Below are 17,681 nucleotides of genomic sequence, written 5' to 3'. Positions count from 1 at the left end.
GTCATCACCATTGTCATTCGCACAACAATAGCTGGGAAACCTGCGCTGTTGCAGATGCCTGGGCAGGTTCTGTGGGTCTCTACGTGTCAGGAAATATACATGTTACATATTCTCCTCAAAAGGAAAAGGAGGCTGGGCGGATTTAACATGATCGCTGGTGAGGATGTCAACTTTGACACCATTTCTGCAGCTCGCACCAGGAACAAGCAGAAAATCCACTGTATTCGAGACCAAAAACACGCAAAATAGACTCCCGACCATAGCCGGAACCAGCCTAGGCCATGTCCAATATGCAGGGAACTAAGTCATCCAATCAGGTTGAACCGGCTCCGAGCCCTTCTTAACGGGTTCATATGCCGGGCATCAAAGACTAAAGACCACGGAGGAGGCGCTTTTGACAAGCTGAGTTCCCGTTCGCCATGCACAGTCAACGGTCCGGCATGCCGTTGCCGATACATTACCGTGAGGCTCTATGCGGAGGTTGTGCTTTCTATTACCACCACTATTGTCGATACTACCGTCACTGTTGCCGTGCAAGCTGAGCAACTCCCACTGGGCTTGCTGACCCCCCTGGTTCTCCTCTGTTATATCATATCCCCCTTCATGATAGGATATCATGTCATCTCTTCTGCCAGTCTTGGCCCCCCGGCTTCCGGGCTGTCCGCCGGTGGTAGATGACAGGACCTACACGAAGGAGCACACAGAGGAGGAGTGGGAGAGTATGCGCAACGTCATCAGGAAGCTATATATTCTGGAAAACCGAAAGCTGAACGAGACTATGGCAATCCTTCAGGCCAGACATGGTTTCGCAGCAACGTGAGTGAGATCCACGCATGTGGTAGCAGCAAGGTCCAAAAACTGACTCGTCTTTCAAAGAGAGCAGATGTTCAAGAAGCGTTTAAAGAAATGGGGCTTAAGAAAACGTACATATAGGAAAGGTCAACCTGGCTCTGCAGCTTCCACTCCTATGGATACTACTGAATGTTCTGGGACGAGTACGTTTGACGAACAAAGCTCATCCTCATCCTCGGCCTCTCCAGAGGAACACCAAGATGATCCAACTACGTCTATGTCTCTGATACAGCCATCAAACACTGGCCCCTACTCTGATTTGGAACAGGTTCTCGGCGGCGTCTTCAACTGGAGTCAATCCAAATTAGAAATCTTTCCTGTCATGTCAGATCCTATGTCGGAATACCTAGCAACCCCAAACTCCCCCCCTATCAGAGACAGTCGTACAATGTACCGCATTTTCGAGCTTGTTTTCGACCTTTGGTTCCACGGAAAGGGTGACCTTGCTGGTATGGCTGCACGCCGAGGGTTTTACGTGCTCGAATTTGTGCTGAGCGATGATCACCCCGACCTTATCTGGCATATGCTAGATACAATCTACGATATGGTGGACCGAGGACATCTTCGGCTTCTGGCCCTTTTCTTGGATCATGCTACAATACTCGCGAAACGACAGCTGCCTGCTCAACACCCACTCCTCCTTATTCTCCAACAGCTTCGTAACTGCGATTATCAATCAGATGAGGGAAGGAAATACTTGTGTCATTTGTTACGCCAAGCCTGGCTACGGAATGTTAATCTCTTGGGCCAACATATCGAGACATCGGATGCCCATCGACTATGGCTTTACGAACAACTAATTTGGGATGGGAGAACACGCCTCCGTAGGGAAAGCGAACTTGGAAAGCGGCAAGATGCGATGTATCAGGCCCTGGAAAGGATGACTGAAGCACAGAGTCAGACTTCATCTGCGATCGATGCAGATCGGTTACGAGTCGAAGCATTGCGACTCGAGTTCACACAGATGGACGTTGGTGACAAGACGAAGGCTGAGGAGCTAGCCATCAATTTACTCGATCTTACCAGAACCGAACAAGGACCGAGATCGAACGATCGATTTCACGCATACGCATGCAAGATGTTGGCTCGAGTACAGGAATCGAGGCAGGAATGGGACACGGCCGAACAGAACCTATGGCATGCAATTTCGAAAAGAGAGGTAGCACACGGTGCGAACAACAACCTACGAGTGATCCGTGATATGTGGGTGCTGGCAGCGCATTATCAGAAAGCTGGTCGACAAGCAGACGCCAACGAGATCACAGCTGATGCGTTATCGAGAGCACAGAGGTACTTGGAGCAGGATGTCGAATAATCATGATCATCAATGGTACAGGAGTTATGTGTATAAAATGGGGTGGTTCGGAACAAAAGCTATTAGGTTTTGGGCGTCATGGCATAAGATACGGGTGGTGTCGAGGATTGGTATATGATTCATTCATGAGTAATTTTCACAGCAGTTACTCAGCGAGTAAAGTTTCTGGGTTGTCACGAAAGAAAAGCACAACGATGGTTAGGAGTATTTGATATCTTCCTTTGAGAAGACATTGGTTGGAGTTCTAGTTTGAGATACCCAACGCTCCATGAAAGCGAATTGAAGTTGAAGAAGTTGATTTGATTGGATCGCCACATTGACTCAGGCACCGCCACAATGACGTTGACACTTCCGCCCTGGGATAGTTGTCGCTGGCCTTGGTTCAACAACACTCGCATTACATACCCACCTACCACCTGCGACTTGGCATATCCTCGCGAGGAAAATTGTAGACCTTTCGCTCCTTAGAATCGACTCTAATTTTATTGTCTTTTGTAAAGACCTTTGTATTACATGAACTCATCATGACTGCTGGAGTCCCCCCGAACTACTGTAAGCTGCCATCATGACCCCACTACAGCCATGTGAAAGCGCCAGAGTGAAAACTGACTAGAACTTTATGTAGATGCCATTCTCGAGGTCTCTGATACTGCGACCACTCAGCAAATCCGAGATGCCTACAAGCGGTATGTCACTTTTGCTTTGTAGTCTTGACTCGCGACTCAATTAACCCCGGTAATCAGCGCTGCCCTAAAGACGCACCCTGACCGCGTCTCTAATGACTCCCCAGAGCGAGCCGAACGGACACGAAAGTTCCAGCTCGTCAACGACGCCTATTACACACTGTCTGACCCTGTACGCCGTCGCGAGTATGATGCTCAGCGCAAACTCTTCAACACCAGCACCCCATCAGATCCCTTCGAGGACATTCCTGAGACGGAAACTGAGGGTGGCGCCGCGCCGCGACAGAGCCCTTATTCCTGGGCATGGAACTTCTTTACCAACCAAGGCCAAGCCCCTGCTCAAGATCGCGAGCAAACCGAAGATGCGCAGTTTAGTGATGTGTTTGAGGAGATGATGCGCGAGGAGGGCATGGCCGAGGGTAGGGATAACCACCCCACGGGCAAGTTCTGGAGTATGGTGGGTGGTGTTAGCGGCGGTGCTCTAGGGTTCATCGTTGCCAATGTGCCAGGTCTTGTCGCAGGAGCCGTTGCAGGGAACAGACTAGGAGCCGTCCGCGATGCGAAGGGTAAGAGTGTCTACGCTGTCTTTCAGGAGCTTCCCCAGGACGACAAGTCAAGGCTGCTCAGCCAGTTGGCGGCCAAGGTCTTCAGTCATGCTGTTGGTATTTAAAGTCGAGAATTCGGAACGGATCAAGGCTGGGTTTATTGGGCGCTCTCGGAGTTGAGTCAGTATCGGAAAGCATACGATTATAATGAGTTTGATGGAAGTTGGTCCCTTAGTTCCTCAGGAATACATGTATAGCAATGACAACCAAGATTCACTGCGCGAACCTATATCGTCCCAGAGAGACTCACATCATATCTCGCAAATAATAAATCTTATCGGGTTTCGAATTTGAACGAACACGAACCTATATCTTATCATGTGGCTTATAACATCCAGAACTTGCTTCATGGTCAGTAACTCGATCCCGCTGTATGACGATGACAACCAGAGAAATGATGGACAATCAGGTTTGACCATATTTTCAGCTGTTTAATCCTTTCTCACGACGCACGGTTTTGTTTAATTAGAACAATTCTACCCATTTGCCCAGTTCTCCGCCTACCTCTGGGCTAATCATGGATCCTGAGAGCATAGAAGTTTGAAGTGTAAGCGTCGTGAAGCGTTTTTCTGACTGACCCGATGCCATGTGTCGGCACGATTTAAAGGCCATATGCTAGGCTAATAAGATGAAAAGACGAATTACTTAGAAAAACGTGACCAGATTGCCAGTTTCTTGGTTTCATTTGCGGAAGTGGTGCTAGAATATGGATGAGATTCGCAAAATATCCCACATTTATCAGACGAAGAACTGACTCCAAGGGTCAGGAGAGTATTAAGAAGTTAAGATACTTAGACCTTTTTAGTAACTTGATGTTCATGTTGCCATGCTCATTCAGACTTACTGTATGGAAAGCTTGGCATCTTCTTGACCATTGACTATGAGTTGTCCTCTGGAGGGGATGGTGGGTTTTCACTCGTTCTAGGCTAAGTGGTTGAACATGGCATTGTCCGTAATGAGATATGGCTCTCGACCTGTCTGTTAGACGAAGCGGTGCTCGGTCGGATAACAGTCTGTAATTACCACCCTTGCGAAATTCTGGACTTGATTACCACCTTCACAGCATTCTCAGACCAGCACAGTTAAGTAGTTCATATCTCTTTTGAGCACATGAAGAACTAAGCTTGGGTAAACAAATGACAGAGACACAGAACAGACCAGAAAGGCATCCCGCTCACGCTTGTTCATAATCTGTTGACACGAAATGTACTGTGGTGGTTTGACAACACCAACTCATAATCTTGGAGCGGCCTCTTATCCTATAAAACAACAAATCACTTCTAGCCCAATACACCATCATGCGCCTCAAGTGCTCCGTATAATGTCTTGGCAAGCTTGTTAACATTGATGGAGGACGGTAAAGTGCCATGAAGAAATTCACATACATTTTTGTGTCAAGCCCATAACCCCCACATGTATTCCAACGCGACGTCTTGGTTCGACGAGCAGACAAGACATTCTCAGTCTTAGTTACGATATCGAAGCCTCCTCACAGGCTATTAAAATTTGCCCGAAGTAACCAGTGCCTACATAACCTATCTTCGGGGAGGAGGCTGGAATCCAGGGGGTGGGGGACCACCAGGGTTGAACCCAGGAGGGGGGAATTGAGCGCCTCCAGGGAAACCAGCTGGAGGGGGGAAGTTCCCAGGAAAGCCAGGAGGAGGGGCTTGGAGATTGTTAGAGATTCTTCGAGGATATCGGGACTGTTTGAACTTACCACCACGGCCGGGAAACCCAGGAGCACCAGGGAAACCGGGGAAACCAGGCGGGGGAGCACCACCAACGCCAGCAGCAGGACCCTTATCAATATTAGCAATTAATCAGGCAACTTTAGTGGGAAGTAAAAACATACTGCGAGGGAGGGAGGTGCAGCTCCTCGTCCAGCAGGACGAGCAACACCAGGGCCAGCGGCCAAGGCAGAAGGAATTCCACCAGGAGCACTCTTGCCTAGTCGCGCACTAGGATCGGCGGGAGGAGGCGACTCCACGGAGAGGGAGATAATATGAGCGCCTCGAACGATCGTGAGGCCAAGAGTTCGCTTCTCCTCTGACTCGATGGTCTGGGTAGCTGAACCGCTTGCGCCAGGGGCAGATGGCTTGTTTTGTTTGCGCTTCACGCGTCGAAACTCTTCCGTATCCGCAAGTACAAGGTTCATGTGCTAATAACTAGTCAGCCTTGATCTTAACAATTATGGCTGGAGATGGTACCTTGTCGAAGGCAAGCATCTGACCGGTCATTGCCCTTCCATCGTTAAGAGTAACCCGCATCCGCCAGTTGATCTGTTCCGTTCTAGTCAGCTTCATTGAACAATCGCAGAGACGCAGTATTCGAATCGCATGCGTGTCGGGGTATACGTACGTAACCGGCCTGGGAAAGAGAACTGGTTAGCATATCAAGATCAAGCACGCTCAAAACGCGTACGAGTAGGGGGGCAGACAAACCATCTTTCCTTGTTTGTTCGACATTTTGGCGGTGTTTTGAGAGCGTGCTGGGGCAGTTTCTCTGTGTTTCAAAAATTGATGTTAGATCGCGGTGTATTTGCGCGCGATCGTAACAACCTTCAATGCCTGGAGCTCTGAAGGTGAGTTATGAGGTCCAAAATCTGCGGAGCCTGATGCGGAAGGCTGAAAGGTACACCGACAAAGTACCATTTTGACACTAGACCACTTCTGATTAGCGCCAGCCCCACTTGGGGCAAGACTAGCTTAACCCTCAAATAATTATTAGCTTCACAAAAACTGAAAAATTACTCTTCCAACCTTCGCGATCTTCGACAATTCCATCACCAGGTCGACTAATAACAGCAGCCATGGCTTCCGAGAAGGCAAACAACCCCATGCGGGAGCTGAAGATTCAGAAGCTCGTTCTGAACATCTCCGTCGGAGAGTCTGGTGACAGACTTACCCGTGCCGCCAAGGTGCTGGAGCAGCTTTCTGGTCAGACCCCCGTCTACAGTAAGTTTGCCAATTTTGAACAAGCCGATCCAATCCCATCTGACTGAGATTTTCAAAGGCAAGGCTCGCTACACTGTTCGAACCTTCGGTATCCGACGTAACGAAAAGATTGCTGTCCACGTTACCGTCCGAGGCCCCAAGGTAAAACCGCACACGAATATTCGAAATGGCAAGGCGTATAGATGCTAACATCCAAAAGGCCGAGGAGATTCTTGAGCGTGGTCTCAAGGTCAAGGAGTACGAGCTCCGCAAGCGCAACTTCTCCGAGACTGGCAACTTCGGCTTCGGTATCAGCGAGCACATCGATCTTGGTATCAAGTACGACCCCTCTATCGGTATTTACGGCATGGATTTTTACTGCTGTATGACCCGACCTGGTGAGCGCGTCACCCGCCGCCGCCGAACCAAGTCCCGCATCGGTGCCAGCCACCGCATCAAGCGCGAGGAGACCGTCAAGTGGTTCAAGTCTCGCTTCGACGGCATTGTCCGATAAACGGTTGGAAAAAATTGGTTGTTTGAATTTACGGATGGTCACGGCGAACATTAAGGGGAAAACTCACATGGGACATGTATTTTCTGTTGCCTTTGCTGCATCAGCTTGACTTGAAATTTTCAGTCGAGCCACGGCCTGAGAGACCGACCGGCGCTCTGCCGGCTTTCCGATATTCACTATGAATGTGACATTGCCATCAATCGTCAGATCACTGGTACTTTGTCTACTTGGCCTCTCGTCTGTTTACGTCTACGCGAGACGTTCTAAACATTTTCTTCAGGGACTTTGGTGCATCACCTGTATCCTCGATGATTTCTCCTCTTTGGAGTAATGTCAATGGTCCTAACCTGTGTGTGACTACTATATTTCGAGTCATTGCTTGTGATGTTGTATGTTCACCGATCGGTAATTGATTCTCAGCGTAGTGGTAATCCGCCAGCTCGTATGTGACTTGAACATATCGCCATGCTTCCGATGCTCAGCGTATGATGCAAGGGCTATGGTCATGGGTTGTCAAATATGGGTGTGAAATGATCAACTCTGTGCGCTAAGATTTCACAGTCGTTCCCTGTCAGCTTTTTCAGGTTATCATCATCTCACAGCAAACGCACAGGCAACGGACTGGAGCTACTGGTTCTCATATTCCAAGATAATTCTGTTTCGTAGAAGAGATCATGATCACGATGCCTCCCCAGTTGCGGGGGGGAAACATTCCTACGAAGGTATGGTCCATTGGTGGTAAGAAACAAGACCTCGATCCTCAAGAGACAAAATGGCTGAGGTAGGTTGAGAATAGCTTATGGCGTCTATAATCTTTAATGATTGGACGCTCGAACTTGACATACAAATCCTTCTTACATTCGGAAAGCCCTATAAAGAAAGAAAATCACATCCATAATTTTCATGGGTCATTTTTCCTGTGGTGCATGCACCCCAGATTAACGGCATCTGATATCTTGGGGCACATGTGATGTCCGTCAACACAAAGCAGCTAAGGTGGAAAATCACAAGTAACAAGGCCTCGAGACCTTATAGATTGGAGACCTCCAGCGCAAGGCTTACAAGATAACAAGCGTGCTCCGGTTGTTAGCTACCAGAGCTCGCCATTGATCAATGTGACGGGTCAAAGTGTTGGCCTGACGTCTCTAATAGCGTCGCTTGTTGGGTCATTCACTTTGATCCGTAGCTGAGCCAGGGGCGGAGAGATAACCGAGGACCTTATTCTAACTGACTGAAAAGATTTAGATAACTTAGTAGCAACTTAGGGTGCCTTTTGACAATTTTATTTGGCTTCTTGAGTTAAAAGTAAGGTCTGAGGTTTTCTTCTTCCCCATGGCGTGGCTGGGTCAATAAGGCTCCACAACGAAAACCACAGCTTGATGGATTAAAGCTCCATTAATCCCCCTGGTCTGTACAACGACTTCAACCTTTGCAACCGCATATCTTAGGCACTAACTTATGGCACTTACCCGGGTAATACCGATCATTCGGCGGTACGGCAGTTGGCTGGGATGAAAGAAGTCAATTAGTGAGCACAATGAGGTTATTGAGGATCCAGAGATCTAGAGTGAGGTCAATTGTTAACAAATAGCGAGAGATTATGGCAATTGAATGTCTCAATCTTGTCCGCTCTCTTATCCATCTCACAGATTCTGTCGAATGTCAGCTCCGTGAGCAAGATGAAGCGCCGAAATTCAAGCGGGTTGGGAAAACAAGCTAAGAAATTGTTAAGGCTGCTTCGGAATATCCAGGCAAAACCGCGCACTGGATCATAATTGGCTCATCGGAGCAGCTGAACCCCACTCTATCCCTCAGACAGACTCTGCTCTCCATCACCATCCTCCTCAAAAATCTCCATTTGCTCTCCTGTAAAGGCAGCACCGCACTCCCCAATCTCCCCTCCTCCCAATTGCACCCGGCTGCAATTGCTCTCCTTTCATCTCCAAATCTCCCGTATACCTCTAATATGTTCCGGAACGCCCTTCGACAGTCGACGCGCGCCGTCGGCGCTGTCTCTGCTGCTGGCAGGGTCGCCGCGGTAAGTTAAAACGTGCTCTTCCGAGCCCCCGAATCGACAATGCCATCGACCAGCGCCCCCAAATACCGTGCATCCATCGACAACCCATCGAAAAAGCTCAATTGAGTAGTTGGATTATGCTTTTCAGTCTCGGATGAGCTTTTTTGAGCTATTTGGGACCGCTGTCGCCGCTGACCGGTCGAGGACTTTTTCGGGCTTCGGCTAACTTGTTTTTCACCACCAGGTCCGAAATGCCGCACCCGCCTCCATCAACGCCGCTCGATTCTACGCCTCCGACGCCAAGGCCACTCCTACTGAGGTTTCTTCCATCCTCGAGCAGCGAATCCGTGGTGTTCAGGAGGAGTCCGGTCTCGCTGAGACTGGCCGTGTCCTCTCCGTCGGGTATGTGGATCTTTACTGGGAGCAACCGGAGCAAGGCGCAGGTGGTGCATAATGTTCTCAAACATCAACACCACGCTGTCAGCCGCTCTGACGCTCAGGAACGTCTCAATTGAGATCAGCCAATACTAATACTCAACTTACAGTGATGGTATCGCCCGTGTCCACGGCATGGCCAACGTTCAGGCTGAGGAGCTTGTCGAGTACGTACTGATCAAAATATGGAACAGTTTCGTCATGCATCACATATCTAACTATGTAATAGGTTCGCTTCCGGTGTCAAGGGAATGTGCATGAACCTCGAGGCCGGCCAGGTCGGTGTTGTGTTGTTCGGTTCTGATCGTCTCGTCAAGGAGGGTGAGACTGTCAAGCGTACCGGCGAGATTGTAAGCATACTTTGTATATCTTGTATTCAGCTTGAACCTAATACGTTGCCAAGGTTGATGTCCCTGTCGGCCCTGAGATGCTCGGCCGTGTCGTCGACGCCCTGGGTAACCCCATTGACGGCAAGGGCCCCATCAACACCAAGGAGAAGCGCCGTGCTCAGCTGAAGGCTCCCGGTATTCTGCCCCGAAAGTCCGTCAACGAGCCCGTCCAGACTGGTCTCAAGTCCATCGACGCCATGGTTCCCATCGGCCGAGGCCAGCGTGAGTTGATCATTGGTGATCGTCAGACCGGCAAGACTGCCGTTGGTCTTGACACCATCCTCAACCAGAAGCGATGGAACGATGGCCAGGACGAGAAGAAGAAGCTCTACTGTATCTACGTCGCCGTCGGCCAGAAGCGATCCACTGTTGCTCAGCTTGTCAAGACTCTCGAGGAGAACGACGCCATGAAGTACTCCATTGTCGTTGCTGCTACCGCCTCTGAGGCCGCTCCTCTTCAGTACCTCGCTCCTTTCACTGGTGCCTCCATTGGTAAGTTTTTAGCTCCTTCTCTCCCATGTCACGGGAATATCTTCCGATTGAACATCTATCGCGACGCGACAGACTCACATCAACATCTTGTGAAACCTCAAATACTTTGTTCTCTTCAGCATCAACTTGTTTTTCGTCGCTTGTGAAATTCCATTGCTGATCAGATGTTTAGGTGAGTGGTTCCGTGATAACGGCAAGCACTCTCTCGTCATCTTTGACGATCTTTCTAAGCAGGCTGTCGCCTACCGACAGATGTCTCTGCTTCTCCGACGTCCCCCTGGACGTGAGGCCTACCCCGGTGACGTTTTCTACCTGCACTCTCGTCTGCTCGAGCGTGCCGCCAAGATGAACGACAAGCTTGGTGGTGGTTCCATGACTGCCCTTCCCGTCATTGAGACCCAGGGCGGTGATGTCTCTGCCTATATTCCTACCAACGTCATTTCCATCACTGATGGTCAGATCTTCTTGGAGGCTGAGCTGTTCTACAAGGGTGTCCGACCTGCCATCAACGTCGGTCTTTCCGTCTCTCGTGTCGGTTCCGCTGCCCAGCTCAAGGCCATGAAGCAGGTCGCTGGTTCCTTGAAGCTTTTCTTGGCCCAGTACCGTGAGGTTGCTGCCTTCGCTCAGTTCGGTTCCGATCTCGACGCTGCTACCAAGCAGACCCTCAACCGTGGTGAGCGTGTAAGTTGAATATCTCTGTCTAACGAGAACTGATAAGGATACTAATCATTCTATAGCTTACTGAGCTTTTAAAGCAACGTCAATACTCGCCCATGTTTGAATGCCCATCTTCTCAGCTGTTTTCTGATACTAATTTTTCGATAGGGCTGTTAACGAGATGGTTCCTCTCATCTTCGCTGGTGTCAACGGTCTCCTCGACACCGTCCCCGTCAACAAGATTCTCCAGTGGGAGTCTGACTTCCTTGCTCACCTCAAGACCAACGAGTCTGAGCTCCTTGCCACCATTGATAAGGAGGGTTCTATCTCCAAGGACACCGAGGCCAAGCTCCGTGACGTCACCCAGTCCTTCGTCAAGAGCTTCCTCGGTTAAATATAATCAAAAGCAACTTACGCGGAGAATAACGGGGGCCTTTGGGGATGTCGCTGTCTATACCGAATATTTGTTGTCGCTTTTCTCTCTTGAGGCGGAGAGAACATGTCGAGAGGTCGCTCCAGAATGGAGCGACGGGAATGAGATCAGGGAGATTCTCCTGTAGCATCGTCACATGTAAAATAGAGCCTAAAACTCAATCAATGTCCTCTATTCTTTTTGTTCTCCAAAATTGGCAAGCTAACTACGTCTGCACGATCCCTTGTACCTGATTCTGGAAACCCAAAAAGATGCGGAAACGAACCTCGAATCGTAAAACGATGGCAAACTGGGACGCAACCACGCCTTGGGTTTACGGAGAGACTTGATATGATTCAGGTTCCTGTTCGTTATCCCCAATCCCTCCAGTCAGTCAACTCAACAGAAGCTTTATTACTTAAGAGGTAATCAATATTAAAAGGTATTGAATTTTAAAGATACTTAGATATACGCTTTAAAGCTAATATGCACACTCGACGATTGTATTAAGACTAGTTAGTTTGCTCAATTTGGTTTTATACCTAATTACCTCGGTACTTTGCGGTAGGTGTACATTTCTTATGGCCTCTCCTTAGGGGGGGGAATAAAACTTTCTTATATTAAATTAGGGTGCCAGAATAAACTGGTCTAAGTACTTCTAACATATACTAAACTTACCTAAGTCTTTTTATTACTTTAGGTCCTAAATTCTTTATCTCCCCTTGCCTTTTCAATAGCTAAGGCCATCACCAGAGCTCAGGTGCCCAATCTTCATCAATCTGTTCGGAGTCAAATGTCCACATCAAGTTTCTTTGAAGCTAGGAGCAGTTTAAGCGCGAGGGTTATCAAAAATCTTCAATGGTCCCGAGGCGGTGGCAGACTTGTTGTGCTTTTCGTTATCAACAAAAAGCAACTGCATACGACGAAAGGGTTGCTTTTTGCTTGAAAGTGCTCTAGCAGAGTCCCAAAGTGCCACCAGAGCCAGACTAATAAGATTTCCGATGTCACGGCACGTTGCACAGCTACCCTTGTACGTTGATTGTGCTCTACCGGCCCGAAACGTAGCGAAGAGTCTTTGAAATGATGAATTACCCCTTGACTTCTACGGAAGTTCAGCATCTCCCTTGCAAATGATATCAATTGATCTTTGGTAGGATCTTGACAGCGTGACTAAGGGTCTTTGTAGGGATAAGCATTAGCCATCCTGGTTATGCCTTTCCCACTCGGCCGTGTCAACCTCCATGCCCACATGGCCCGTCCGTTTACATAGGATCAAGTACACGCCCTAGCCATGTCTTTCCAGCTGGGCGGTTCGGCCTAAATCCTTAAGGGGCCTGCCATCACGGAATTATCGTGGAATACTCCGAGAACCTTCCTGGTCTTGCCATTAACTGATACTCTATGGCTTTGGCCATGAAAAGACAGGAGCAAGAAGTCACTGGGGGCAGAAAGACCGTTTCCGGCCTACGATCGGTTCGTAAATAAAGAGTGCTTCAGTTATATCCGGCAGTAGGAAAGACCCTTATTCCTGATGAATCCCGACCTTTTCAGAACTTCCGCATAGTCATATAGACAATTCTCCTTGGGATGCCCAAGGACCTATATAGATGTCTATTTGTGAGGGTTCTCACGGGCCACTTAATCTTCACCAACTGTTTTCGAGCCTCCAAAGAGCTCTTGGCTTGATCCAACCTTATGCCAGTTATCCGGGCCATCACATATGGAACTACTTTATGATTTACTAGTATTCTTCCTCTTCTTTTTTCCTGATTTTTCTTTTTGAGTTTTCAGGCCATCATAATTCGGCTTGCCGAGATATAAACCCCCTTTCGCGACCATCCCAGCTTTCAACTTTCTCTTCCTTTTGTTATGTCTGCTTTGAAGCTACCAACTGCCTTGGACTGCCAAAAGGCAACGCGGCTATCGGTTATAGATCGAGTACCGCTCACCGGTCTCTCCTTTCTTCAAACTTAGATTGACCAACCATCCGGCCAAGGCTTTCAATCCTCACTTTCCATCGTCGACTACACACGCGATAGAGCGCCTTCCGGTGAGGTATCACACTTACTTTTTCCATTCTAGTATATCCTCTACTGACATAACCCTGGCAGAACTCCCCAGTCCATTCTGTACAAGAAGCGCATGTCCCTGAGAAGTGACGCCTCGCACGTCAAGCTTCCGACAATTGCCAAGATAAGGTAGCTGGGTGGTCGGCGTTGGACAAGATAAGAGTCCAAGAAGACTTCGGATTAAGCTTTGATCAGATTCTATGGGAAGTAATAAAGTCGACAAGATGCAAAAACGCGCGGCACTCCAGCGGGCTGAAGAGTCAGACAGTGACACTCCCTAAGAAAGCTCTGACTCCGAAAGCAGTGTCTAATCGTCCATCGCCGACTCTATTATCAGCGGAAAAGCTCACAGCGAAGATCGTGCAACTGACCGGCAAATGACATGTCTAGGCCAGTGAAACATTATGGCCGCAAAGCCATAACCCGCGCAAAGAATTGGACCATCGACGACGCCTTTCATGCTTTGGATGAAGAGTTCTGGTGCAGAAATGTCGCAAACAACCCAGAGGATTTTGTTGCAGGAGTGTGCCGTCCATAGGAAGGTGATCCAGGCTATCAGCTTTGGCTTGAGCTCAACGGCGCGATTCGACAGTACTTTAAAGTTGCTGCAGATTCTCCAGATAATCAAGGGAGCCATAATACTATGACCAGAAAGACCATAGATGCAGCACTTACAGCTATAGATACCTTCTATGGCGACCAAAGTGTTGACGCTAATGGAGAGCAAGTACCCTGGGAACCGGCATTACCTAAGAGAGCGGAATGGATCGTCAGCCGCTTTTACAGTCCCTTTCACGGATGGAACCCAATACTGAGCAATTCTGCCTCTGCATTGGGGATACTCAAATGGATGGACGTCACGGAACCTGGTCCTGAAGCCTGAACCTCTATTGAAGGAGATGATGAGCTTTCAGGCCAGGAATGCGGCAAGCATGAGCGAGCGGATAGTGCACACAGTACCGAGCACGAAAAGAAGGGAACGGCGGAGGTTGAGCTATAAATACTTGGAAGCTTCCTTATCGCAAGATTCTTCAAATTATAATGAAATCCGGAACCCTGTTGCTATGCAAGACAAAGATAATTCGCTGATTGTTTGAGTGGCCTCAAGGAGCAAGAAAACATCAGGCTTCGATATAAGATATTGAAATAAACTTAGTAAAAGGTATCCTAAATCTACTATAAATCTATCCTAAATTTATCATAAGCTACCTAAATCTTTCTGTTATTTAGGATCGAGGTGCTAAGTCTTTTTCTTCCTAGATACCTAGAGTGGTCGAGGATGTCGTGCTAGTCACGTGGCGCCGCGTGAGTATTTTTAAGGTACTCTACGCGTCTTTCAGTTGCGGATTCCCTGTGTCATTCACTTTCAGTTTTGGGTTACCAGAACGGCCCAGAACTGAAATACGTGCTCATACCTATCTGTAAACATTACCCTTGACTTTGAAGCAACATGGTTGCTGGGTACCAGCGGCTGAATGAAAAGAAATCACAACCGAATCCCAATGTTGTCTTCATCAAGCCCTTAGATGGTCCAGACAAACAGATAGCCCAGGACTTTCTTGAGAGAATAGCAGCACAATGCCGTGAGTTAACTGGTTTCCTTGAGAAATTGTACGGTATTGATACTTGTCCTTATCAGGTCCCATTATGCGAGAAAACCATCTGTACGTTACTTCGCTAGAGGAGTACGAGCCAAATCGTGAATTCGTTGGACGGAATTTTAATGCAGGCGAAGTCGTGCAACTCGTTCTCAAGTCGCCCAGCACTGGCCGCTGGCTACCCTTCAAATATGTGCAGATGGTCATGATGCATGAGCTGGCACATTGCAAGCAAATGAATCATTCAAGAGCATTCTGGACCGTTCGAAACGTGTACGCTTCTCGAATGCACGAGCTTTGGTCCAAAAACTATACCGGAGACGGTCTATGGGGAAGGGGTGCCAACCTTGCCACTGGTGAATGGGAAAAGAATAGCGTGCTTGCTGATGAGGTTCTACCAGAGCATCTCTGCGGAGGTACTTACAGATCACGTCGCAAGAGACGGGCCAAGCCGCAACTGTCCTACCAGGAACGAAAGGAAAGACGAATCTTGAAGAAGTTTGGCAAGAATGGGGTCGCTCTCGGTGCCGATGAAGAAGAAAAGGTCAAGTTAGAGAGTGGCAGGAAGCTTCAAGCAAAACCCCGGGTTGCGGGAAGCATGAGAGGACGCGAGCTTCGGGCGGCGGCGGCACTCGCTCGCTTCGAAAAGCAAAATACAGAGCCTGAGACCATCAAAGATAATGACGAGACAGATTCCGGGAGCGGCAGCGAATTTGAGTACGAGCCTGGAGAAGATTCTAAGGATGCTGTCGATGTGAATGGTAAGAGACTACTTGATGGACAAGGCTGCGGCATGGTCAAAGTCTGTAAAGATGAGGATAGAGATGATCCTGGGGCTAGAGATGAGAGTCGGGAACTTCTAAGAATGATTAGGGGCATCAAGAGGGAGTCCCCTGAGTCACAAGTTACAGAACCATCTCAAGAACCTAAGCCTCAAGTTCTCAACAACCAGTCACCGCCAATAGCGGCACTTGCTAGGGCTACCAAGGTAGAACCCACAAGAGGATCTAAGCAGCCTGAGATGCCAACGACATCAACAAACAATGCAAAAGCCACCAAAGGGCCCCCGGTTTCGCCCCCCCAGGGTTCAGCTCAGCCAGCCGACTCGACAAGCAAACAGGCACGCTCTGGCGGAACTTGCTCCATGTGCTCTTACGACAATCCTAATTTAGCACTTACATGTGCAATGTGTGCCAATGTATTGGACGCCTCAACAACAGACTCGTGGCAGTGTTCAAGCGACGCGTGTAAAACTACACAGTATCGCAATGCTGGCGATTGTGGGGTTTGTGGGTTGTGTGGTCAAAGAAGAGCAGAGGCTGCGTAAAATCGCAGTGAACCAAGCCCTTCTTATTAGGAAGAAAGATTCTGTTTGACGACAGAAATATTGAGTAGTAGGCATGGCTTCTCCTTTTAGCGATACTGAGATGCAAATGCACCGAATGATTTATGTAGTAATGCCGCAGCACTATAGTAGACTAAAGTCCTTATTGGCGATAATGATAATGTTAAAGCAGATCGCATTCAGAGACATGTATTGCACGATATTAGAGCATCGACGTTCTGGAATCAGACATGGTATGAGCATCGAGTCTCTTGTGTGAAGAACAGGAACTGGGCAAGTCTGTCTTTCATGAAGCACCAACAGCAAGTGACAAACAGAAAGCTTCAGACATCTATCGGCCTTCAAATATACCAAGGACTACAGTCAAATGTTAGATATTCCACTTATACATTATGCTAATCTCAAGATTGATATCATAGACATGCAATGATGTTTATATGCTTAACTATATGCTATGAAAGATGATCCCAATAAAAATATCATTATCACGCATTTTTTCAAAAATGAATCTATTTCCACTCTATAGCACTTATAGTTGTGACTCTTATCATTTTGTTGAATTCTGGTGCATCAAGTTGGTTGCATTGCAGTTCATCGAGTGAGAGCACTGGCTTGGAAAGATCTTCTCATTGCTTGTCTTGGAGCCTTGATGACTACACAGGATTCGCTTTCATGAGGGATCAGCGGAGTCCCTATTTACAAAAGGCTAACCTCCATGTTGAACCTGACCTGCAAACAAAAATCCTCCCCTCCATATATTCTCCAACTCCATGTAGGGTAGTATGTTGCTACGTGTAGCTCGTTCCGAGACGATCTACAGTTTGTGAGTGCTGTCACCCTACAGCAACACCCTGAAAGTCATACCAGTTTGACCTTTTTTTCTTCATCATATCATGCAAGTTTCGGCAGGAATATCGTGCTTCTCATGCCCTGGAGATGACCAAGGGCTGCGTCACAGGCTTGAGGTAACGGGAGGGTCTACATCGGTTAGTGACAGCCCACTTACATAGTTGTTTTCTTTCATGAGCTTCTCCGTGATGAGTTGTAAAATGGCTGAAGAGTTACAAATGCGAACGATGGTGCTGGAATGAGTTGCATAGGAGTGGTGTTTCTACGAAAGAGCGGCGGTCGACTGCAAATCGAGAACCATTCATGCTGTCAAGGGAACAAAAGGAGGAGGTGCATTGCTGATGGGGAGCGGGCCGATTGACCGGCGGCGGAGTTCAGGTCATATTCGATGCGAGTAATAGGCGAGGGAGGGCCGAAGACAAGGTGAGAAGAAGGACGAAAGAAATGCACGGAGCGTGGGGAACAAGTTAAGATAAGGTGGGAGTGGAAACAACGGCGGTGAATAACAACAGAGCG

General features: G+C 48.3%; 7 protein-coding genes across 7 annotated transcripts; 6 read left to right on the top strand and 1 right to left on the bottom strand.

Moving 5' to 3' along the window:
* Positions 1-616: 616 nt before the first annotated feature.
* On the top strand, positions 617-2,167 carry FPRO_00870 (uncharacterized protein; the record flags this gene model as incomplete). The annotated part of the gene is made up of 2 exons (XM_031221636.1): positions 617-816; positions 877-2,167. 2 exons carry the CDS (start codon positions 617-619, stop codon positions 2,165-2,167), a joined length of 1,491 nt encoding a protein of 496 aa, XP_031075602.1.
* A 524-nt stretch (positions 2,168-2,691) lies between these two features.
* Positions 2,692-3,520, top strand: FPRO_00871 (putative SIS1 Heat shock protein; the record flags this gene model as incomplete). The annotated part of the gene is made up of 3 exons (XM_031221625.1): positions 2,692-2,719; positions 2,793-2,853; positions 2,911-3,520. 3 exons carry the CDS (start codon positions 2,692-2,694, stop codon positions 3,518-3,520), a joined length of 699 nt encoding a protein of 232 aa, XP_031075601.1.
* A 1,470-nt stretch (positions 3,521-4,990) lies between these two features.
* FPRO_00872 (uncharacterized protein) lies at positions 4,991-5,920 on the bottom strand (the record flags this gene model as incomplete). The annotated part of the gene is made up of 6 exons (XM_031221614.1): positions 4,991-5,121; positions 5,173-5,254; positions 5,308-5,613; positions 5,663-5,734; positions 5,814-5,822; positions 5,897-5,920. The coding sequence occupies 6 exons, from the start codon at positions 5,918-5,920 to the stop codon at positions 4,991-4,993; spliced, it is 624 nt and encodes a 207-aa protein (XP_031075600.1).
* A 344-nt stretch (positions 5,921-6,264) lies between these two features.
* Positions 6,265-6,902, top strand: FPRO_00873 (putative ribosomal protein L11.e.A, cytosolic; the record flags this gene model as incomplete). Its single annotated transcript, XM_031221603.1, has 3 exons — positions 6,265-6,409; positions 6,468-6,550; positions 6,609-6,902. The coding sequence occupies 3 exons, from the start codon at positions 6,265-6,267 to the stop codon at positions 6,900-6,902; spliced, it is 522 nt and encodes a 173-aa protein (XP_031075599.1).
* Positions 6,903-8,868: 1,966 nt separating this feature from the next.
* On the top strand, positions 8,869-11,286 carry FPRO_00874 (ATP-1 H+-transporting ATP synthase; the record flags this gene model as incomplete). Its single annotated transcript, XM_031221592.1, has 8 exons — positions 8,869-8,940; positions 9,164-9,321; positions 9,465-9,521; positions 9,584-9,704; positions 9,758-10,235; positions 10,408-10,916; positions 10,973-11,010; positions 11,061-11,286. 8 exons carry the CDS (start codon positions 8,869-8,871, stop codon positions 11,284-11,286), a joined length of 1,659 nt encoding a protein of 552 aa, XP_031075598.1.
* Positions 11,287-13,755: 2,469 nt separating this feature from the next.
* Positions 13,756-14,256, top strand: FPRO_00875 (uncharacterized protein; the record flags this gene model as incomplete). Its single annotated transcript, XM_031221581.1, is given in 2 exon segments — positions 13,756-13,896; positions 13,912-14,256. 2 exon segments carry the CDS (start codon positions 13,756-13,758, stop codon positions 14,254-14,256), a joined length of 486 nt encoding a protein of 161 aa, XP_031075597.1.
* Positions 14,257-14,823: 567 nt separating this feature from the next.
* FPRO_00876 (uncharacterized protein) lies at positions 14,824-16,298 on the top strand (the record flags this gene model as incomplete). Its single annotated transcript, XM_031221570.1, has 2 exons — positions 14,824-14,956; positions 15,013-16,298. 2 exons carry the CDS (start codon positions 14,824-14,826, stop codon positions 16,296-16,298), a joined length of 1,419 nt encoding a protein of 472 aa, XP_031075596.1.
* Positions 16,299-17,681: the final 1,383 nt, after the last annotated feature.

This window comes from Fusarium proliferatum, assembly GCF_900067095.1.
Source record: "Fusarium proliferatum ET1 genome assembly, contig: FPRO_scaffold001, whole genome shotgun sequence".
Taxonomy (NCBI): Eukaryota; Fungi; Ascomycota; class Sordariomycetes; order Hypocreales; family Nectriaceae; genus Fusarium; species Fusarium proliferatum.
Note: the sequence above shows the minus strand (reverse complement) of the source record. Positions and strands in the feature narration are given on the sequence as shown.